Raw genomic sequence first — 23,794 nt, forward strand, 5'->3', positions numbered from 1 at the left:
CCTTGGAGTAGATAGAACTCTCAAGTATCGATGCCCTCTAAGCCACGCGTGTGCATGCAGCTGATCATGATGAAGGATTTACAAGCATTCTGCTAACGAATCATACGTTTGACGTGCTTTTTGTATCATCGCTTTTGGTGTCTTCTTTGTCGTCGTTGTTATCATCGTCGTCTTCGTGTCCGTCTTCTTCTTCTTCATCCTCCTCCTCCTCGCTGTCTTCATCTTCATCTTCTTCGCCATCAGACACTGCTTCTCCCAGCTCCTTGAGTTTTGCCTTTTGTGCACTACGTTAGTCCGAGAGGCTTGCTCATGTCTTTGCTTCTGACTCACCTTGTACCTGGCTGCCTTCTCCTCTAGGTCGCCAAACACCATGAGCAAGTCATCAAGCTCGTTCTGAGTTGCCTTTCTATCCTCCTGAGCCTTCTTGATAGTAACGTCGTGCTGAGTACAACGTCAGAATACATGTATGTCTCTCAATGTCAAGGTTTCGGCAGTAAACTCTCGTACCTGGGTAAACCTCACTTGCGCCTCACGTAGGTTCTTCTCGAGCTGCTCCACACGAGCGTTTGCTTTAGTGGCAAGATTCTCCTGGTCATGCTCCTTCTTCTCAAGCTGCTCCCGAATGGCTTGAATCTCCTGCGCCTTGGTCTTCTTGGCCTGTGAAAGAGTCAGCGTCCCATTCAAGCAGTATCGTGGGTACTTAGTCACCTTCATGAGATCAACCTCAAGACGACTTATGGTGGCCTTGAGATCTGCCATGTCCGCCTCCGCCCGGTGGCGAACACGATCGGCGTCCGACTCGGCTGTCTTGCGTACCTGCTCTAGCTGCTTGCGATGCTCCTCGGACTGCGAGGCGGCCTGGGCTTTGGCGGTCTGCCGTGCTTGCTCAGCCTGTTTTTCAAGCTCCCCCTCGAGCGCCCTAACCCGGGAAGCTGTGTTTCTTTGTACTTCCTCAATTTGCCTCTTGTTCTGTTGCTCGAGAGCTGCGACATGAGTGGCTGCCCTTCGCTGTTCCTCTTCTAATCGCTTGCTGTATTGCTGTTCCAGAGCCGCTTTTTGAGATTCAATATTGCGGTTTGTCTGCTCAATCTGTTTTTTGTGTTCCTCCTGAAGGCTTGTGATCTTACTTTGCAGATTCCTAATCGATTCGTGAGTGACATCACTGGAAACTCATTGTCGAGACTTACCGTAGCTCTGCGTCGTGTTGCCTTTGCATTCCTTCGTTGACTTGATTGATTCTGGCCAATTCCATGGCAGTGGTCTCTCGAGTTCGCCGATGATCGGCTTGTTCCTGGCCGAGATGTCGACTGACCGTCTCCAAGTTGACTTGAGCCTCTTGCAAAGCTTGCTGCTTTTCGGCTAATTGGCTTCGCAGTGAGTCCACGAGCTCTCTGGACACCCCCGTCTGGACACCATTCTTGACTACGGAAATTTCCAAGCCGGGATCTCGATCGATGCCACGCAATATTCGGCTATAGTTGTCCTTGAAGAAGTCGATAAATGTCGAGTCAAAGTAAACGTCTGGCAGACTACCCAATCCGGAATTGCTAAGATTCTGGGGAATAACCTCAAAATCCCTAACCAGCGGGTCGCTTCTCAACTTAGATAGCTTGTCGATGTATCGTTCGCGGCCCATCCGGGAAATAAGAATGGAATGAAGGTCAGCTCGGGGAATTGGTGAGTCCTTTGTCGAAAACTCATATAGAACGCCCAGCAGCATCGCGCAAAGACCCTGAACAAGGTCGCCAGTTGCGTATGGATGATTCACTGCCTGTATAAGGCTTTGAGTGTTCGCCCCTTCTCCAAGAAAGTCGTTGACCGCATCCAGGTCCTCAAACAGCCAGCAAAGGAGCAGCATAAGGTAGCCAACGACAACCCGGCTATCCTCGTCCCGGTTCAAGCCGGATATCAAATGAGCAGCAATGGTCTGGATGCTCGTGACAACTTCCTCTCCGCTTTCAGCATCGCCTTCTGAGACAGCCATGACCATGTTTTTGGCCTTTGAGTTATCAAAAACCAGGTGCATCATGATTGTGGAGGCAAACCAACTTCGGTAAGGATTAGCGACGGCCGCGTCTGAAGACGGCCGCAAAAGCACCGTAAGGACATTGGCCGTCTCGTCAGCTCCCATGCCATGTCCCTCAATCGCTCTCCGCAGGAAATGTAAGCGAATGTCTGCATGATTGTAGAAGTAAGCCTTAAGACAATCGCACGCGGCTAAACGTAAATCGAACGCCTCGAGATCCTGAACGCTGAGGGTGAGGTCCAAGAGACCATCAATCACGTAAACCTTGACGACGCCATTGGTTTGTCCTGATCCGGCTGATGAAGGCGATTCGAGAGGAGACGGGACTTCAAGCTGCGCGAATCCTTCTTGGAGGCTCGGGTTGCCCTTAATGATGTCGGCGCAGGTTGCTAGAGCCTGCAGGCACCTTCTTAACATGATAGCACAAAGATCAACGATGGGAGACAACCAACCTCGGCCTTGATTGGAAGCTGGGCTACATGGCTGAAGGCCAGTTGTAGGGCGTGGAACAGCAAGCCATGTTGCCAAAAGGCAAGCTGGTTCTGCGGCGTCCCCACAGCCCCTGCTACTAGAAACAGACGAACGACAGCCAGAAGCGCGTATATGTTCCGGTCACGCTGGGCCTGCGCCCACGCTGCAATCTCTGCTTCCACCCGCTGAGCCTTCTCTGCACCCTCTAGTAAAACAGACAAACGATGGATACCGCCCGATTCGCGGAACAGGGACTGATTTGATGGGTTCCTCCTGAGCAAGTTTGCGACTAGAATCAGGCAGTCCTCCACGACACGATCCCCTTCGGGAAGGGAACCTTCTGCAGAAATGATGCCAAAGAGTCGATCAAAGGCATTCTCAAATGCCACGAGTTTCTGAATATCGGTCGACGAGGGTGTAAGAAAGGTGAGGAGTGTAATAGCTTCGTTTCTGACGGCCTCGCGGCTGTCGTCTAGCACAGCGACAAGGCGAGATATTCCCAGAGGGGCAGTGAAAATGCATTCTTCTGTGCGCTCGGTTCGGGCAGAAAGAATGGCAGCTAGCAGCTGGAGAGAGTACAGCCTCGAGTAGAAGTCGGTGGAGTCGAGGAAATCTAGAAGGAGAGTGATGTTCTCCTGGCGCTGTGTGAATTCGTCAGCAAGCCACAGAGCAATCTCCTCCGAGGCCTCCGGACTGTCTTCGTTAGGACTGAAAAGCATGAGCAGGGTCTCGAGGACGACCTTGACAGTGTCGACATCTTCGGCATCTTTGCTCAGGCTGCCTATCAGACTGCGAAGAGCTCCAGAGGCGACAGAGGCAGGGAAGTCCTTTGCGAAGCTGCGCAAGCCGAGTATAGCAGCACGACGATCTTCAAGAAGCGTGGCTGAGCTCAGCCGACCGCTCAGGACAGTGATAGTCTCACCGACCGACTGCTTCGCCGGTGCAGTGGAAATAGAAAACATGCTGTCGTTTTAAGTGCCGGCCATCGGGAGCTAAGACAGACGATGAGGAAGAAAGAGAGAAGTGCAACGTTAGAGACAACAAGCTGTAGACAGATGGGTCATGTAGAAGTAGAACGAAGCATTGGGACAACCAGGTTGGGCTGCTGTTGTGGAGAGCTTTATTTCGTCGCGCGACAAGAAGCCTAGCACTTTCTACATCTACAAGCACGTATGAGGAATGTTTACGAAAGGTGTACTTTGGGAGCTCATTGAATTGATACAAAGATATACTGCTTATATGCAATAATACAATCACATGCTCTCGTCACTGGAATAGCAGAAGACTGCTTAGCGAAGTATCGGGAATATCGAAGCAGCAGAACATCGTGTTACGTATCTAGCCATAACCCTCGGGGGAGCTCGAGTTAGTCAGGAGTCGCGGGTAGTACTAAGGTACCTTAGGTGAGGTCCCTATATACCTGAGGTATCCACCGTGCGGATGTACCTACGTACCTCGGCGGCAACCGCAAAAGTGATGCTCGCCCAGAAACCTCAGACTGAGAACCTACCTTAGTAATGACCTTGAATTTAAGGTATCACACCCCACCATGACCCTCCCAAAGCCTGTGTTCATTGTTTGCGCAACGGCACCCTGTCCGAATGCATTACAGTACCTTGTCTCTTTCCACGTCGGAGAGAAATTGATGCAGCACAAACCCATAGTAGGCGCGCTTTTGTCTCTTGCGCCAGGGAGTCTCGAATTTTCATTCTAATTACTGCACCACATTCGTCTTCCATCTCGATTCCGCGACTCCGAACCATCGCATGCTACAGCATAACAACTTTTCTCTCCCTCACTCGGTTTACGGCCAAGCTCCAGCATCCATGCGTCACAGTCTTCTCAATATAATCTTTTTCTGCGACACGAGAGCTACCTGCTCTCGTCACCCTTTGCGCGACGGCCATCGCCCCGAAATCAATCCATAAGCTCTAAACCCGCCTTATTGCAGATACTTCGTGTATCTGAACATTATTCAAGATGGGTATCCCGGCGGCTTTCCGATGGCTGTCAAACAAGTACCCCAAGATCATCTCCCCAGTCATCGAGGAGCAACCCGTCAAGATGGATGATGGATCAGAAATCCCCGTCGACACAACCGGGCCTAATCCGAATGGCGAGGAGCTCGACAACCTGTATCTTGACATGAACGGTATCGTCCATCCATGTTCCCACCCCGAGGATCGCCCCGCCCCCAAGGACGAGGAGGAGATGATGCTTGAAGTTTTCAGGTATACGGATCGTGTTGTCAATATGGTTCGGCCGCGGAAGCTGCTGATGATTGCTGTTGGTTGGTTCTCTCCCCCCTCTCCCCCTCTTCCCATATCATTGATTTCATCCGTCGATACCGTTACTGAACAAGATGATTTTTGCGTAGACGGCGTCGCGCCACGTGCAAAGATGAATCAACAGCGATCTCGTCGCTTCCGGTCTGCGCAGGAAGCCCAGGAGAAGGAAGAGGATAAGCAAGAGCTATTGAAGTTGTTGAAGCAGCAGAATGGTGGCGCAGTACCCGATGACACACTCGAGGGCGTCACCAAGAAGGCTTTTGACTCCAATTCCATTACTCCCGGCACTCCCTTCATGGACATCTTGGCCTCAAGCTTAAGATACTGGTGCGCGTACAAGCTTAATACGGACCCAGCCTGGGCGAAACTCAAGATCATCATCTCCGATGCGACAGTCCCCGGCGAGGGAGAACATAAAATTATGTCATTCGTGAGATCCCAGCGCATCTCTCCCGACTACGACCCGAATACCCGACACGTCATCTATGGCCTCGATGCCGACTTGATCATGCTTGGTCTCGCAACTCACGAGCCTCACTTCCGAGTTCTGCGTGAGGATGTCTTCTTTCAAGATAGCAAAGCCAAGATGTGCAAGCTTTGTGGACAAAAGGGTCACGAGGCTCGCGCTTGTCGTGGGCAGGCCAAGGAGAAGGTCGGCGAATTCGACGAGCAGGAGAAGAGTCCCATTTTGAAGCCCTTCATCTGGCTCCACGTTCCCATTCTGCGGGAGTACTTGGCAGTAGAGCTTAATGTCCCCGGTCTGCCCTTCCGCTTCGACCTAGAGAGGGCCCTTGATGACTGGGTATTTATGTGCTGTTTCGTTGGCAACGACTTTCTGCCTCACTTACCGGCACTGGAGATCCGAGAGAACGGAATCGACACCCTGACAGCCATTTGGAAAGATAACTTGCCATTCATGGGCGGTTATGTCACCAAGGACGGTCACGTCGACTTGGGTCGAGCGCAGTACATTCTCAATGGCCTAGCAAAGCAAGAGGATGCGATCTTCAAGAGGAGAAAGGAGACCGAGGATCGTAGAGAGGCCAGCTTCAAGCGGAGAAAGCTTCAAGAGGAGCAGCGTAACCCCAAGTTTGCCAAGCCGAAGCAAGTCGACGATGCATCTGCTGGATTGAGCTTGTTTGCGGTGGCAGGAGGACCAAATGGCGTCACCCACGACAAAGTAGTGGGTCGGTCTTCTAACATGAACGCCAACACTGCCAACAAGAGCGCCGCAAGCGCTATACGGGACCAACTGAAAGGTTTGATGCCCAAGAATGAGATCAGTCAGGAAGATGACTCGGCGAAGGTCACGAAGGACGAAGTCCCCAAGCCGACCGATGAAAGTACTGTGCTGGGAAAACGCAAAGCCGAAGATGACACTGCAGCAAAGGCCGAATCCGTCGCGGCCAGCGCAAAGGGCCCCGGCACGTCGTCCGCTGCCGAGGAGGCCGCGGTGGATCATGTCAGAATGTGGGAAGAGGGCTACGCCGATAGATATTACGAACAGAAGTTTCATGTTGATCGCAGCGATCTCGAGTTTCGGCACAAGGTTGCGCAGGCTTACGTGGAGGGCCTGTCGTGGGTTTTGCTATACTACTTCCAGGGCTGTCCCTCATGGGAATGGTATTACCCATACCATTACGCGCCCTTTGCTGCAGACTTTGTCGATCTTGACAAGATGGATGTTCATTTCGAAAAGGGGCGGATTTCAAAGCCATTTGAGCAGTTGATGAGTGTGCTTCCTGCAGCCTCTCGCCACGCTTTACCCGAAGTCTTCCATGAGCTTATGCTGAATGAGGACAGCGATGTTATCGACTTTTACCCGTCAGATTTTGAGATTGATCTGAACGGAAAGAAGATGGCATGGCAGGGAGTGGCACTGCTGCCGTTTATCGAAATGCCAAGACTGCTCGCTGCCATCGAGACGAAGTACCCTCTCCTGAGCGAGGCAGATCAGGCGCGAAATGGTGTCGGAAGGGACGTGCTGCTCTTATCAGATGCTCACCACGAACTATATGATGAGATCACTACTGGTTTCTACTCGAAGAAGCAGGGAGCGCCGACGCTCAAGCTCAGCCCCCGGACAAGTGACGGTTTGGCTGGCAACATTGAGAAGATACCTGATTATCTGCCTCACGGAGAGTTAGTGTATCCCCTGGAGCGCGGAGGAATGCCAAATCTGGACTACGATAGGTCTCTGAGGTAAGTTGATCTCACAAATGTGGTTGACAGCTAATTGCTGGGACTAACATTGAAGCAGAGTATGGTACACATTCCCAGAAAGCTCGCATCCTCATAAGTCGATGCTACTGCGTGGTGCCAAGCCTCCGGCTCCAGCTCTAGATCGCAACGACATCGAGACTTTGAAGGGGAAGTCAGCGCGAGGCGGGCGTGGCTACGGCGGAGTCCCCTTTCAACGTGGCGGCGGACACCACAACGGCGGTCGGAGGGGGGGCCAATTCAGTTACGCTCCTGATGGCGGACAAGGTCGCCAAGACCGAGGACCGCCCTCTTACGGCAGTAATGGTGGTTACGGTCGGCAGGGATTCCAGTCGTCGGGTCCACCGCCCATCCAATCCTCATGGCAGCCCCCCCCTCCAGGGCACCCTGGGTTCGGCATGGGTCTCCCGCCGCCACCTCCTCCATCAGGGTATGGAAACGACGGGCGAGCATCCAACGGTTCCTACCGCGGAGGAGGCTACAATCAGCACCACAACTACGCCCCCCTCCCGCCAGGGCCACATTCTCAGTACAGCTATCCCGATGGAGGTCGGCAAGGAGGCCGCGGCGGCTACCAGGGCCGCGGCGGCTATGGTGGTGGACGGGGCGGCGGCGGCGGCGGAGGCCGCGGCGGAGGTGGAGGTGGCAGATATGGCGGCGGCCGCAACAATTACTGATGTTCCGAGGGCTGTTGCTGTCGGATATAGATGTACCGGCCGAGGAGGCGCATAGATGACTTTCTTTTCACGACAAAAGCAGGAGGGTTGAAGGCTCATCGGTATCAGCCGCATAGCGTATGAATAGTGCAAATGGGCGGGCATTGTAGACGCGTCGCCAGAGATGTGGCGTGTTATTCCAAAGAAATTAATTCCTGCTAGGTAGCGCGGGTAGTGCCATAGGTGTTACGTATGGCAATACCATTGTGGCAGCAAGCCTTGGTTATCACTTTCAGCTAGCTTCTAGCAGTATTGAACGATGAGGCACAGTAACCTTAAATATTCCTATATTATGTTTGGCCGATTAACTCAATATAGACGATGTATGTATCGGCCCAAGTCATAAAGCGGCAAATGGCTGATGTTATACTGCCGGAGCTCCAGATTATGTTGCCAAAGCTCAAGGTAAACCACCATAAGCACGGAAATACCAACCTAGGGCAACCCGGCATCCCCGCCGGCGCTCACATTAGGTTGACGTCCAGGCTAAGGTGCTTTGGCACCATGACCATGGGCACTTTGTTACCGCAGTCAGGGACAGAACGAAGTTCACTGGATAATGCTCGGCTTCAGACGTGCTGCCCCACACCATCTGCCCAGGCTCGATAGGTACGTATAATAAGGTAAATGATTAACTTAAAAATACCGAAGCTACGACCGCCTACCCGCACCTTAGCTTTTTGAGAACCTTGGCATCCCATCCCGTTCGGCGCACACCAACCCCATTCGCCTCGGAAGTGCCGCTGAGACGTGACATTCGCTGCGTTGCGTTGCGTTGCGTTTCGTGCAGACCGGATCTAGACTACAGAGCTTATAACAGTATCCCTCTTGCGCCTTTGGGCCCTTTGGGTGATCGGTAAATGATGATGTGAATTACCTTATTCCAGGTAGATTTATAGGTACCTCGAGTGGTACTACCTCTTGCGTGTTTAGAGTAGGTGTTCGGCTCGTGGACTGTGGGCAGTGCCCGGTCTGTCGCCCTCTTATGAGACAGAATCGTCTCACTTTCCCGTCCACTCCACCCAAGTGGGTGACATAGTCGTTGGCCGCTCTATGACCCTAGCTCTTTTCCTACTGTTCTTTAATCTTTACTATTTAGGGAGTAATCTCTAGTGAATATAGAGAGAATAGAAATAATAGTAGAGATATAGATAGAAAGGATACAAAGAAGAACACGAAAGCTAAGAATTATAAACAGGTCGTAAGTAAGTAATATGATTTTTTGTTGGCCGGTATTCTTTCTTGTCACCCACTTGTCCACGTCCTCTTGCCCATTCGTCCTGAGGTGGGTGTCCCTGGAAGCCAATCTCAATGGAAGTCCAGGTATTAGTACCGGTATCCGTACGGCCACATGGCGTGATGGAAGGTCAGGCCGCTGTCAGGTACGAGTTCAATACGCAGTGCTAAGACAAGGTACCTACCTATCTGTACCTTACCTCCAAAGGCGACTAAACCCATCTTAGGTAAGGTAGCAGCCGTCATTGGGCCAGACGACGCTATCAGTGCTGCTAAGTACAGTGCTACCCCTCCACCATCTCCCTCCTGACATGGACGACTGTAAAACGCATGCAGGTGCATCTTTCGCCTTTTTTTCCACCTCAACATACATTAGTACTTCGCCTACCTACCTACCTACCTACCTACCTACCTACCACAAGGATCGAGTAGAAGAAGGCGCACAGTTTGTCACCACAGCAAACCGAAACAGATGCTGGTTCAACGCATCAAGCCGCTCTCTGCCACCTAGCCAACTCCTTCAATCCCTTCAGGTCCTTTACCTTACCTTACACCTCAGGTCAGCGCATCGTTCGCTCTCCTGCACGGCTACCTCACTTCGCGTATTACGACTGCGACGACGACCCAATTGGCCCTCCCGACCCAGCCATACCTCGGCTTTGCGCTCGTAGTCCCTCCCCGTTGACCTCCACTGTATACAATATCTACGACGACCTCATAGCCACAAAAGCCCCGTCGCAATACTCGGCCAAGTCACTACACTACTTGAGCTTGAGGAAGGCGCAGAAAACTAAGGACGTGCGCGTACGGTCATGAGCTTTATCGTTTTGGAGCGCAGACATGAACGGCGATGCTGGTCTCGTCGGCTGTCTGGTCGATAGGCTTGCCACCAGAGTAAGTCGCTCCTTTCTTTCCTCCTAGACCTTGGTCATGAGATGCGACGCGCCCCCTCATCCTCTTCCCGACTCGCTTGCGTATCCTGCCTCCTGCCTCTTGGGGACTTCACTGACCATATCTGCGCCCCTCTCAGCTACCTCACCGGACGGGAACTCATGGACTGGAGCTCCAACAGGACGACGTTGTCCTCATCACGAGATCAACGCTAGTCAAAATCAGCACCTCAGCCGTCGCCTTTGTTCTCGATTCCCTCGTTGCACTTCTCGAAGACATAATACGAAACTACAAAGGCCTTCCTCCGCCCGCCCATCCTCCCCACGTTCTCCTTTCCGAAGTCTACGTCCTTGCCCTCGCTGCCGACTGCTGCACCGCCCATTGGAACCAAGTCAAGGCACAAGGCATCCGCCAACCTTCTGCCGAAGCAGACACTCGTCGTGTTACCTCAGCAAACCTCGCAAATGTTCCCGAGCCGTTGGACGAAGCTCTTGTCAATCGCGTCTTTGACTTAGTCAAGTGGCTTGTTGAGCCCATTCCCGAGGGCTATGCCTTACCCTCGTCTACCATTCTAGACGATACCTCGAGACACGCCGACTCCATAGCCCGCTCCTCGGGCGGGCTTGCCTCGCCGCTCCCCGGTGATACTAACGCTCCCGAGGACGACGGAACCCTGCCCACCACCCAATTAGCCGTTTTGGAACCTTGCATTAGGATCATCGTGGAATACGTCACGGCCTCTACATGGTCTTGCTCTTTTGACTATTTCAGGAACGTCGTATATACCGTTCGCACTGCAGCTGTAGTGCAGGCTGCTCCTGGTCAGTCGGCCGCTACCCCCGACGACGACAAGGCTTCCCTGGCGGTGCTTAAGATCCTGTCCTTCTTCTGGGTCGACGCCCAAAAGCTAGGTTTAATAATCCAGGAGATATGCTCCAGCTTCCTACATTTCCGCAAATCCTTCCAAAATACTGTTGCCGTCGTCGCCCCCTTGTTAGTTACCAGGTGGCTCGATCGATATCCACATGAATTCGTGCAGCAGCACACTTTACACAGGCGTCTCGACGGCGGCGCCGATACTCTGTTTGACATGACGCAGACGGTCGTTGACAATGGCCGCAAGAAAGGAGTTCTATACCCTTTGCAGACCACGTTATTATTCCTACTACCCGATGTTTTCGAGGTGGCTAGCAATCTCCGAGAGGCTAAGAGTAGCAGTATGGCCAAGAAGGTCGGCTTTCTAGACAACTTGAGAAAGGCTCTGAGGAACAAGAACGAACAGGCCGCTTACTCGTTGGTGTCCCTCTTGAGAGCATCTCGCCACTTCGTTGCCGAAGACGATGCCGCATTGGTGAGCTACGCCATGGATGTACAAGACGAGGTCCGCGAGGCTGTCTTTCGGCGCGGCAACGAGTCCTCCTTATTTGATCAAGACTTGATGACAGCTGCGTTTGTCAGCCTCGCTGAACTGAGTCTAGAAAGCTGTGTCGATTCACTAAGAGAGTCATATCTTGGCCTCTCTTCCCCGCAGGCTTTCAAGACTGCCGTCGTCCAAGGTTGCCGTTACTTTGCCCGTCAAAACGACTCGCATGTTTATGAGCAGCTTTTTGCTGTCGCGGGTCCCTTCATGCGGACGCAGCTCAAGGTAAGTCTGATGAACATCAACCCCCTTTGTATTCGCACCCTATCGCATTGCCTCTGTAGGCCAGTTTGGTGACCTAGATAGCAGGCTGTTGCGGACTTGCCAGCAGAAGCTACCGCCGTAGCTCTGGCACTACCACGTCGCGACTCGAACTTACACTCGTTCACAAATATGGCATGCGATGTTCTTAAGTTTCTGGATGCTTCACCACGCTCTCTCTTCGACGGCGACAGCCAAAGCGATACGGTTACCGGCGCTGCTGACGAGGATGTGTTTTTGTCCTTTCTCTCATGCGTCGTGTCCGCCAACCCGACCATCAGGAGACTCGCCACAGGTGTTGCGAAGCGTCTCTTTTCCGACAGCTCCATCATCGACACACTCCGTGCCCGTGGCAGACTGAGTTCTGTTGCACTGAGAAGGGAATTTTGGAGACGCAGGTATGAAGACCGGTGACTTTCCGAGTCCTTTCAAATATGAAGATGGACTAATGTAAGCTCGAGCAGCTCTCTGGTATTACTCAACATGTGCAACGATGTCACATCTGATGGCAACGGTTCAGAGGTGAAGGCTATTCATGAATATCTTGAAGCCCGGAAGTTCTTGCTGGCGTCGCTGCGGGTAAGTTGAACAGACTTAGTTACAAGCGCTCGTCAAACTAACAAACCCTGCTCTGTCCCAGGAGCTCTCCGATATGCCCGAAGGCGTACCCGAAATAGAGGCAGCATCCTCCAGACTTGAAACGACGCTCCTAGTCTCCTTATGTTCAGCTGATGTCGAAACCTGTCAGACGGTGACCTCGTGCATAGGCCTCTTTTTCGAAGAGAACAACCTTGTGGACATGACCTCTGACACAGCCAAAGTATTTGCCTCACTGCTACGCAACGGCGAGGTGTACGGTGAGATCGCATCTCGAGCGTTCCGATTCACAGGGCTCGTGGCTTTTCAAAAGAGGGTTCGCGGCTTGCTCCGCCGGTTGCAATATCCTACAAGCGGCATCCTTTCGGCCTGGGAGTATGGCTTCGAGCGATGGCTTCTTCTTTCGAGAGAGGTCTCAATGGCACCTGTTGATGCTGTCGATGAAAGAGCGCTGACCGAATGGCGAAACTACTCGGGTTTTCTCGCATCTCTCGGTGGGATATGCACGGCGAACCAGACAATCATCCTTGAGGAGCCAACACTGAACGGCCTGAGATGGATTGATAAGCTCTCCTCTGAGAACCATGAAGAACCCTTATTGAGCAGGTATCTGAAGTTGAGCATCCAGCTTCTTGGATGTGCAAGCATCAGGATCAGAGAAGCAACCAGGGAGGTTTTATCAAGCGAGGTGTCATCCACACTTTACCAAGCTCTCTTCAAATCTCTCGAGTCTGAGCTTGAGGTCTTGTTCACCGGTGCACTAGCGCCGAGTGACAAGGCACAGGACGTCGAAATTATATTTGCCGAGCAAGCCATTTCTCTTCTGAAAGCGCTCGTGGAACGGCTCGAGAGCCCTTCAGACCTTGGTGCCGCTTCAGCCATACATCTTGGTGCTCTCGCACTCAATTTCGCGAAGTTCCTCGATGGCATCGCTGATAGCACCAATACCCTCCGAGTCAAGATCAAGGTCTGTCAGCTGTGCGAGGCAGTAACGAAGAGGAAAGAACACTTAAACCTCAGAGATGACGTGCGGATCCGAAATCAGCTCCTGGAGTATATCTTTGGCTGGATTGCTCGGCCTCGGTCTCCGCGTCTTGACCCAGGTACCAACTCAAGTGGCCGTTTGGACGAAGTCGTGAGAGTGCAGAAGGACCTGGACAAGGCTTGCTTGAAGTCACTGGCCGAACTCACTTTCCGTCTCCCCTTGCAACCTGGCGAGGGCCAGACCGACGCTGGTACGAGCGAGCTCAAGTCACAGATGTTTCATACCTATTTCAACAGATTCCTTTCACTACTCAACCACGAGTCTCTTGAAGGCGGGAGGAACGATTTGCTGGCAGGAATTTCCAGTCGCGATGAGGGTGGATCTTCGTCAGAATTTGCTATCACCATTCTCTCAAATCTCTTGAGTGCTAATATTGACGTCGGCCTGAAGCACTCTCTTAACATTGGATACCATGACAATGTCGAGATCAGGACAGCCTTCGTCAAAGTCCTGTACAACATCCTCATTCAGGGAACGGAATTCAGCAACCTAACAGACGCTGCCGTCAGTGAGAAGTATGACGAATTACTCGAGGTGAGCAAAGCTGCGTGGAGCCATGCTGAATCAGTAGTGCATTATCTAACACAGTTCACAGCTCCTCACCAAAGACATGACATTGGTAGCAGCGATGAGCGCTGTGTGCCCAAGCAGCGAGGTTGACGAACTGACTGTCTCTCTGCTGACAATCTTCGAACATCGTGGTCTCAGCTTTGAACTGCTAGAAGTTCTCATCAAGCAAGAGATCGAAGAAACAGGTGGGTCCGACAGCCATCACTCTTTTTCCTGGAGGAACCCTTTCGATTAACGATCGTCCAGACAACGAATCAGAGATATTACGGCGGACATGCGTCGCAACCAAAATGCTTTCCGTCTACGCTAAGTGGAAGGGACAACCGTACCTCAAGGCGACACTGCAAAAGGTCGTCGAAAGGTTGATGTTGACTTCCAAAGACCTAGATCTCGAGTTGGACCCCGCTCGCGTGAGTTCTACAGATGAACTCCAGAAGAACGCCCTCCAGCTGCGTATTGTAGCGAAGGTTTTCATCGACGACATTTGTGCATCGTCCTCGACCATGCCAGCCTCGTTTCGCAGGATCTGCAATATCGTGCGTCTACCAATTTCCAAATCCCTTATACTGTCTACTAATGAGAGCCAGATCTCTGCTGCCGTACTCCCACGGTTCCAGGAGGCCAAGTACACGGCTGTTGGGGCATTCGTTTTCCTTCGATTCTTCTGTCCAGCCATTGTTGCGCCTGAAGTCGAAGGCTTAGTTACCACGACGCCGTCAAAGGAGATGCGACGAGGGCTCCTACTCATCGCGAAGGTCATTCAGAACTTGGCAAACAATGTTCTGTTTGGGGCCAAGGAGCCCTACATGTTTCCCTTGAATGACTTCCTTACTCAGAACATCTACAAGGTGACAACCTTCTTACGCGAGATTTCTGTGAGTAGTCCCATCAGCCCGCACGACGCAGTTCCGTTCATCCGCAAAATTCTCAAAAATTAATTTTGACTGTGTGCTAGGTGCCTCCAGAGAACCTCGAAACTCCTCCTACCATCGAATCCTTCGACTTCGGATCTTGCGTTGCGCTACATCGGTTTCTATATGACCATTGGGATCATATGCGCCAAAGACTTGTCACCCAAGAACGGAAGGACTTCGTGCGGTCGCCCGCTGAGGTGTCCCGGGGTCGGTCGCCTGTTCTCGAGCCTTTGCGCAATCTCATCACGAATTTAGGCCCCCCGCCCTTGGCTGTGACTTGGAACAGACCACAAATTTCGACAAACACTCCGCCTTCGTACTCAAGATTTCAAAATTTTATGCTTCGAAACGCATTCCGGAGTACTGAATCCTTTATCACTGCTAGAGCCGTCTATGACGGAGGTGAAAGCAAGGTACTGTTTTACCCTCGAACAGCTTCTCCCGAATGTTGCTAAGTGCATCTTGTAGGACTCTCTTTCCATAATTTGCATCATCCTACGACACATTGATGCAGAGAGCATAGACTACGATACACTCTTGTACTGCTACCTAAAGGTAAGCGTCAAACTCATATCTGATATATCCCTCCTTCACTTCGATGAATCGGCCACTCCATTTGGCCACGGAGGAGTGCTTCGTTTTCTTCATCGTCTGTTCTAATCAATCCTGTCCTTGTCTAGATCGCAAGTCGTCTGTGGCATAAGCCCTTCGGCCTGCTCATTGACGCCACTTGCTACAATGGACAAAACGAACCCCAAGATGAGCTCTTTAAGAAACTCGAACAGCTCACACCCGTGGAATTATCACGGAATCTTGTCAGAGTCTATGTCTACAACATGAATAGCGCCTTCAGGTAAGGATCAACGAGGCAGGAATTGCAATGGGTATCCCAAGTTTCTACGTCGGATTTACGTAGCTAACGTACAGAAGGAAATGCTTTCGGAGACTTCTACGGGTGTCTGCCAAGAGCGATAGCAGTGTCTTCAATCCGAAAAATGTCGACTACCACTTGATTGGTAGCCTTCAAGATTTGCAGGCTCATTTTCATCTCAGCCAACTTCATCTACCGAAAGAGACAATCAGCGTTGTCACAGATACCCGATACGTGTTTCAACCCATCACCCGACTGTCCAAGACAAAGGGTAAGATTGAGGTTGTCATCAAGGTTGGCAGCCAATTTGTCCAGGTCACAACCACCAAGAAACAGGAGGTCTTCCCAGGCTATCGGCTGAGCACGACTGTGAACGATATTTTCAGGTTAGGCGAAGTGGAAGAAGCTCCTACGTCAATACAGACTGAAGATGATTCGGCCTTTGGTCTGCGTGCAGATAATGGCAAGATTGTCATGTACTTCACCAGCCCTAAGAAGGCCGACGTGCTCCAGACAATACGCGGCGCAAAAGCCAAGTACGGCAAGGATACAAGAGCGCACAAGGCCTACGAACGATTGATCCGTCCACAGGATGTTCCGGGCACCTTGCTGAATCTAGCCTTAACGAACCTGTCAAGCTCCGATCACGTTCTCAGACTATCGTCCTACAATCTTCTTGGTGCTCTTTGTAAGGCCTTCAAGTTCGGCGCGGCTTCAAACTTGATGTGCACCAAAGGTATGTTGCGAAGTCAAGTGAATTGTAGAAGGTGAAGTTCCGCCAGAATTTAGCTGCTGACCACTACAGATGTTTCCGTACCCATGGACCCGTCTCATTTCATCATCAAGATTAGCAGGCAGTTGGCAACGTCCGAACCTCAACTGACCTTTGATTTTTTGACCGAGTTCTTCGTCGGATGGGAAACCTTTACTGACGAGCAGAAGCCGCTCAGCCTGGCATATATGGCCCCATGGCTGCCCGGCTTACGCACTGGAGTTTTGGCAAACGAATCCGATGCCGAGAAGGGAAAGGAAAAGATTGCAGCATTGTTTCGCAAACTCATAGATGTGGCTATGTCAGATCACGGGCTTACGTATACGCTTGAGCAAGCTGTCTGGCCCGGCATCTACCAGGACGAAACAATACTCGACATTTTCCTTGAGGAGCTCATGAGAGCAGCTCTAAGCTTTGGGTTCTCTGAGGAGCCCATGGAAGCTCTGTCATCGATCGTCTCCGGTATGGGAAGCATCACCCTGCGTGGTAAGGTGATTTCCCGGCTACGCAAGGCGTTGAATCGGTCTTCCCTCAGACCTACGAAATACTTGCCTGACAATACAGTGTGGGCCGAGATCTGCGTTCTACTTCATTTCTGTTTGTCATTGTCGTTCGATAATGGCGTGCAGTCTCAGCTATATCTACCAGAAATCTTTCACATCGTCACAATCTTGGCCAACACAGGCGCTCCGGAGGTTCGCTTGCTAGTGCATAGGCTTCTTGTCAACACTGTGCACGCAGCTTGCACTTCTTTCAACCTAGACGAAACTCGGTTTAACAAACTCAGAGGTAGTTTAGACTTCCTCAGTGAGCCCAGGAGCGAGATATTCTCAACACCTCCCCCATTCCTACGCGATGGAGCCTCCATGTCGACTACACAGGATGCCGGGCCTTCACTGGCCGCCACTGAGAACCTAGCGGCAGTCTTGTTTGAGGTCTGCTCGGTAGCAGCGCCATCTATCGACATCTCCAATGCCTGGAGGTCACGCTGGATGAGTCTGGTGGCCAGCACCGCATTCCAAAACAACCCAGCTATTCAACCCCGTGCTTTTGCCGTCATGGGCTGCTTGGCACGAGAGGAGGTGGATGACGACTTGCTTTATCAAGTGCTTGTCGCTCTACGAAATAGCGTCGGTCGCTTAGGAGACGACACGAACAGCGACATGCTTATTTCCATTGTGACCTCTCTGTCCAAGATGATGGCAAAGCTCCCGTCGGCATCTCGTTATGGTCTGCAGCTCTTCTGGCTGGCCATCTCCCTTCTAAGACTTGTACCTCCGGCCTTGTTCAATTGCACGGCGCAATTCCTGGAGGCCGTCATGACTAACATCAGCACTGTGGGTGATCTGAGAGGGGACAAGATGGGCCCTCTCCTTTTACAGGGCCGTGTCCAGCTCGAGGAAGCTGCTCTGCCTCTAGATGACGCATACGGCATCCATTTCACGCCTGAGAATTTCCATTTCGCAGTCTGCGCTTGTCTCGCTCGTGGTCTTGCGGACACTACCACGAAGACGAATGCCATGCGAGTACTCTCGGCCTTCCTAGACATGGCTGGCAATCCTGTCGGTGACGCTGGGAGCCCGCCTGACGACTTATCTCGGTCGCCTTACATGGCTCTTATCCTCGCACGAACGGTCGAGAGCGATGAGCTCAGGGACAATCTATGGCTTGCGGGTATTGATCCTTCCCTTTTACGAGATGTCACTGGCCAGCAGAGATACGATGATCTCGGCGGCATGAAGGATAAAGATCTCCTCCTGAACACGGCCATCGAGTTGATTGACTTTCAGTACTTGGAGGATGCACTGCAGAACCGGACATTGCAGTGGCTGACGGAACTAGCAGCAGCTAGGCCGTCTGTGATTATGCACCTGTAAGCTACTAACTCTCCTGTCCCACCTAAGCGGACCCTTGGACTGACTGAACCACAGCTGTGGGCCTATTGTTTCTATCCTGGACGATGTGCTTCTGCATTGCCAGAATTCGTCGACTTTGGAGTCTGCGCAAGACTTGCTACATGCACTCACGTCAAATCCAAAGTTCAGCACAGCGCTAGAGTCCACAGCCGTTTTGAATGAGATTCTTGAGGATATGGGTTTCAGCGGGTTGTGGCGTTCATGTTCGTTCAACTTCAGCCAGGACCAGGATAGGAAATGTTTCCTTCTGACCGAGAAGCTGATCGAAGTAAGTCACTACGAATGACGCCGTACTAGGGATCAACGTGCTGACAGTCCTAGCTTATCATAGTTTAGTAAGTAGACATGACTCTTGGAGGCAAAGCAACGTAGTTCCATGGAGAGACGTTTCTGAAGTCTTGATGCGCATGAAGAATAAAGATGAAGGGTAAAAGAAAGCTGTAATTAAAATAATGCTTCTATACGGATACCTACTTGTCTCTCTTGTGCACGGGTTGCCGACCAATGAGACCTTTCGTTCATCGATCACTAGCCACTTTCAGCCACAGGAGGCGCGCCACCTCCCAGCTCACCCAAGGTATTTTCCTAAGGGCCCAGAGGGCCGAATAGCATCATGATTCTGTATGCATAACGGAAAATATTGATTTATCCAGGTCTCTATCTCTTACCGGGCTGAAATGGCGAATTATATGCAAGTGTAGGTCAGCTGTGTAAGGTAGGTCAGCCGTATGGAGCATCCGTACCTACCCATGTGGGTCGATAGCTTTTCTCCACCAGTCCAAGACAGATTTGCCGCAGGCCCGTATGAACCCGACCACCTACTCCCGAGGACCGACAAAGTTCCGTCCTTGCTTGCCTCCTTTCATCTTTTCCATGCTCATCCAGCTCACGGCGACGAACTCCCTCCACCACCGCCCTATCCGCCACCATGTTGCGAAGCTCTGTGTGTAGAGCCGGCACTCGGGTGCTTCACACCTCAAAACCTACAAGCTCATCATCATGCTTCTCTACCATCGCGTCGCGGACCTCGACGAGGAAGCTCGCTGCTGCCCGTCGCCCCCTGGCCTTAACCAGCCAACGTCACTACGCGAGCGCGACCGACAATGCACCAAACCCTAACGATAACTTCCTGTCCGGCAACACTGCCAACTACATTGACGAGATGTACATGCAGTGGAAGCAAGATCCCAAGAGCGTCCACGTCTCATGGCAAGTCTACTTCAAGAACATGGAGAACGGCGACATGCCCATTGCCCAGGCTTTCACTCCTCCGCCTTCTCTGGTTCCTGGTGCCATTGGCGGCGTTCCAGCACTCGGCGCTGGTCTTGGTCAGGGCTCTGAGATTACAAACCATCTCAAGGTCCAGCTTTTGGTGCGCGCCTACCAAGCTCGAGGCCACCACAAGGCCAACATCGATCCCCTTGGGATTCGAAACGAGTCTCAGGGCTTCGGTAACATCAAGCCTAAGGAACTGACTCTTGAGCACTATCAATTTTCTGAGAAGGATCTTGACGCCGAGTACGAGCTTGGTCCTGGTATCTTGCCGCGCTTCAAGAAGGATGGTCGCGAGAAGATGACCCTCCGCGAGATCATTGATGCTTGCGAGAAGATTTACTGCGGTGCCTACGGCATTGAGTTCATCCACATTCCTGACAGAGAGAAGTGCGACTGGCTGCGTGAACGAATCGAGGTCCCCCGACCTTTCAAGTACTCTATCGACGAAAAGCGCCGCATTCTCGATCGTCTCATCTGGAGTTCCAGCTTCGAATCCTTCCTTGCCACGAAATACCCGAACGATAAGCGTTTCGGCCTCGAAGGCTGCGAGACTCTCGTCCCCGGTATGAAGGCGTTGATCGATCGCAGCGTCGACTACGGCGTCAAGGACATCGTCATCGGCATGCCTCACCGCGGTCGCCTAAATGTTCTAAGCAACGTCGTAAGAAAGCCCAACGAGTCAATCTTCAGCGAGTTCGCCGGAACTGCCGGCGCCGAGGACGAAGGCTCCGGTGACGTCAAGTACCATCTTGGTATGAACTTTGAGCGCCCTACACCCTCCGGCAAGCGCGTCCAGCTCTCCCTTGTCGCCAACCCTTCTCACTTGGAGGCTGAAGACCCTGTTGTGCTCGGCAAGACCCGCGCTATCCAACACTACAACAATGATGAGAAGACGCATCGCACAGCGATGGGCGTTCTGCTCCACGGTGATGCTGCCTTCGCCGCGCAAGGTGTTGTCTACGAATGTCTTGGATTCCACTCTCTTCCTGCCTTCTCTACCGGCGGTACAATTCACCTTGTCGTCAACAACCAGATTGGCTTCACTACCGATCCCCGATTTGCCCGCTCCACAGCTTACTGCACCGACATCGCCAAGGCCATCGACGCACCCGTCTTCCACGTCAACGCCGATGACGTTGAGGCTGTCAACTTTGTGTGTCAGATGGCTGCCGACTGGCGTGCTGAATTCCAGCAAGATGTCATTGTCGACCTTGTTTGCTACCGAAAGCACGGTCACAACGAGACCGACCAGCCCTCTTTCACCCAGCCTCTCATGTACAAGCGCATCCAGGACCATGAGTCCCAGATTGCCATTTACGTCAACAAGCTTCTCGAGGACGGCAGCTTCACCAAAGAAGATATCGAGGAGCACAAGCAGTGGGTCTGGGGTATGCTGGAGGAGAGTTTCTCCAAGTCCAAGGACTACCAACCCACCTCCAAGGAATGGACCACCTCCGCGTGGAACGGTTTCAAGTCTCCCAAGGAGCTTGCAACTGAGGTCCTTCCTCACAACGAAACAAGCGTGGACAGCAAGACTTTGAACCACCTTGGCGAGGTCATTGGCAGCACCCCCGAGGGCTTCCAGCCTCATCGCAACCTCAAGCGTATTCTGTCTAACAGGACCAAGTCTGTGGTCGAGGGCAAGAACATCGACTTCCCCACTGCGGAAGCCCTTGCCTTTGGCTCCCTCGTCACTGAGGGCCACCACGTTCGTGTTTCTGGTCAAGATGTTGAGCGTGGAACTTTCTCTCAGCGCCATGCTGTCTTCCACGACCAGGAGACCGAAGACACTCACACTCCTCTTCAGCACGTCAGCAAGGACCAGGGCAAGTTTGTCATCTCCAATTCTTCCTTGAGCGAGTTTGGCGCTCTCGGTTTCGAGTACGGCTACTCTCTGTCTTCTCCCAATGCTCTCGTCATGTGGGAGGCTCAGTTCGGTGATTTCGCCAACAACGCGCAGTGCATCATTGATCAATTCATCGCTTCGGGTGAGGCCAAGTGGATGCAAAGAACTGGTCTTGTCGTATCTCTGCCCCACGGATACGACGGTCAGGGTCCAGAGCATTCTTCTGGTCGTCTCGAGAGATGGCTACAGCTGAGCAACGAGGACCCTCGCGTTTTCCCCTCCCCTGAGAAGTTGGACCGCCAACACCAAGACTGCAACATGCAGGTCGCGTACATGACTAGCCCTTCCAACCTGTTCCACATCCTTCGCAGACAGATGCATCGCCAATTCCGCAAGCGTAAGTTTACTCTGATCATCCCATACTTGTAGTTCTTGTGGCTCACTTTCATTAGCTCTCATTATTTTCTTCTCCAAGGCTCTGCTTCGCCACCCATTGGCCCGTTCCAACATTGAGGAGTTCTCGGGCGACTCCCACTTCCGCTGGATCATCCCCGACCCGGAGCATGAGACTGGCGTCATCAAGCCTAAGGAGGAGATTGAGCGCGTGATTCTCTGCTCTGGCCAGGTTTGGGCTACTCTATCCAAGTACCGCGCCGATAACAAGATCGACAACGTCGCGTTCACCCGCATCGAGCAGCTGAACCCCTTCCCCTGGCAACAACTGAAGGAGAACCTCGACCAGTACCCCAACGCCAAGACCATCGTCTACTGCCAAGAGGAGCCCCTGAACGCTGGTGCTTGGAGTTTCGTCCAGCCTCGCCTGGAGACCTTGCTCAATAACACTCAGCATCACGATCGCAAGCACGTCATGTACGCTGGCCGTGGCCCCAGTGCATCTGTCGCCGCTGGTAACAAGGGTCTGCACAACAAGGAGGAGCAAGAGTTCCTGGAGATGGCTTTCTCCGTCAAGCAGGACAAGCTGAAGGGCGAGTAAACAACGAGTAGCATCAAAGAGGCATGACACAGCGCGTGAATGGGAAGAGGCTTGGGACAGGTATGGGCAGGATCAGAATAGTGGGAGCGACGTCTTCCTTGTACAATTGTAAAATATACAGCTTTCTTATAGATTCCGAACCACAGGTCGGCCCTGTGAGGTGTCCTTGAGTGTCTGTAGAGAGCATGTAGGTTGTTGCAGGCAGTCTACAGCTGTGAAAAGCTCGGGCCTATGCGTCTACTGGCGTACTGGGCTGGACGCCGAGAGTACGAATGTTCGGGGTTTGCGAACCCCACTAGAATGACTGCGTGGCTTATTGTGTCGTAATATCGAGCCATTGATCCCTAGGGATTAAGTAAGTGAATAATGTCATTGTAGTAGCTATGGAGCTCAAGAATAAATAACCTACCAATAAGGCTATCGAGTCTAATAGAGTTATGCGGTTACTGGAATCATGACATCTCTTGGCCATTTGCTACTGGAGTGCCCGACGTTGAACTTCGTGGAATAGTTGGAAGTGTCAAGACAGTTGGATGCTGTGTAATCTTAACGAGAGAGTTGAGTAATTTGATTTCGACCTTTAACTTAACGCTGTATACGAGTGCTCTGTATGCTGGCTGAGCCGTAGGTAAAGAGGCGAAAGTTGACGCAAGTAACGTCAGGTCGAGGAATATAACAAACCCATTGACCACTAGAAGAGGTGTGGCCAGGTCCTTTACTGGGTTTCCGTGGGCGGATGTTTTGAGCCTAAAAAAGCTGATGGCTGCGTGGATATATAAGCCCGAAATAATTGACTCTTCGATACAAAACATCGTCATTTCGACTTTCCTCCAAACGAAGAGAACTTTGAACCATGTGATAAGGTTGAGGGGTTTCGCAGTAGTACCAAATTGAAACACCATGGTTGGGGTGTGTGTAACAGTCCCGAAAATAATGATCATAAGAAGGACAGATCGGAGAACAAGGGGTTCTTGCCTTACTAGATGAAGACGAGAATACAACACCATAGATTGACCAGAAACCATGAGGATTGTCCCTAGAACAAGAAGAAATATCATGTAATAATCTGGCGACTGCAGGGTGTAGGCTAGCAGGACGAACCCGACAGAATAAAAAATGATTCCGTTTGTGGCAATGACGAAGCTCCAAAAATACAGCCCAGACCTACGCACAAAGGTACTCCAGATCAATAAATCTAGTTCGACGACATTGTACATTGCAATACTGTGAAAGACAGTGGCCAAGATGAATTCAAAGGCTGGGGTTGAGCATCCATCCCGTACATGTTCTGGGATGAGAGCCGACATGCTGATGGAGATTTTGACAAATGATGATCTTAGATGAGAGAAGAGGGATTGCTGGCCGGGACAGCACAGCCATCAACCTTTAAGTCTCGGAGTCTTGGCTTCGTGAATATCTGCCCCATCGACTGCTAGATGGCGTCAATATAAATATATATGTATAC

The 23,794-nt window shown here is 51.9% G+C and overlaps 5 protein-coding genes across 5 annotated transcripts; 3 read left to right on the forward strand and 2 right to left on the reverse strand.

Moving 5' to 3' along the window:
• Positions 1-100: 100 nt before the first annotated feature.
• Positions 101-3,459, reverse strand: CCOS01_13907 (uncharacterized protein; the record flags this gene model as incomplete). The annotated part of the gene is made up of 6 exons (XM_060462051.1): positions 101-274; positions 331-441; positions 508-657; positions 709-1,138; positions 1,188-2,422; positions 2,479-3,459. The coding sequence occupies 6 exons, from the start codon at positions 3,457-3,459 to the stop codon at positions 101-103; spliced, it is 3,081 nt and encodes a 1,026-aa protein (XP_060307147.1).
• Positions 3,460-4,477: 1,018 nt separating this feature from the next.
• On the forward strand, positions 4,478-7,682 carry CCOS01_13908 (XRN 5'-3' exonuclease; the record flags this gene model as incomplete). Its single annotated transcript, XM_060462052.1, has 3 exons — positions 4,478-4,787; positions 4,875-6,987; positions 7,046-7,682. 3 exons carry the CDS (start codon positions 4,478-4,480, stop codon positions 7,680-7,682), a joined length of 3,060 nt encoding a protein of 1,019 aa, XP_060307148.1.
• Positions 7,683-9,797: 2,115 nt separating this feature from the next.
• On the forward strand, positions 9,798-18,500 carry CCOS01_13909 (GTPase-activator protein for Ras-like GTPase; the record flags this gene model as incomplete). The annotated part of the gene is made up of 13 exons (XM_060462053.1): positions 9,798-9,851; positions 9,988-11,493; positions 11,578-11,927; positions 11,994-12,108; positions 12,170-13,705; positions 13,767-13,926; positions 13,988-14,616; positions 14,697-15,068; positions 15,124-15,210; positions 15,336-15,508; positions 15,583-16,262; positions 16,332-18,171; positions 18,230-18,500. 13 exons carry the CDS (start codon positions 9,798-9,800, stop codon positions 18,498-18,500), a joined length of 7,773 nt encoding a protein of 2,590 aa, XP_060307149.1.
• Positions 18,501-19,043: 543 nt separating this feature from the next.
• On the forward strand, positions 19,044-22,329 carry CCOS01_13910 (oxoglutarate dehydrogenase; the record flags this gene model as incomplete). Its single annotated transcript, XM_060462054.1, has 2 exons — positions 19,044-21,732; positions 21,788-22,329. Coding segments are annotated over 2 exons (3,231 nt in total), but the record flags the coding sequence as incomplete, so codon positions are not given.
• Positions 22,330-22,781: 452 nt separating this feature from the next.
• On the reverse strand, positions 22,782-23,546 carry CCOS01_13911 (uncharacterized protein; the record flags this gene model as incomplete). Its single annotated transcript, XM_060462055.1, has 1 exon — positions 22,782-23,546. One exon carries the CDS (start codon positions 23,544-23,546, stop codon positions 22,782-22,784), a length of 765 nt encoding a protein of 254 aa, XP_060307151.1.
• Positions 23,547-23,794: the final 248 nt, after the last annotated feature.

Source organism: Colletotrichum costaricense (assembly GCF_030867565.1).
Source record: "Colletotrichum costaricense strain IMI 309622 chromosome Unknown Scaffold_19.1, whole genome shotgun sequence".
NCBI classification, from domain to species: Eukaryota; Fungi; Ascomycota; class Sordariomycetes; order Glomerellales; family Glomerellaceae; genus Colletotrichum; species Colletotrichum costaricense.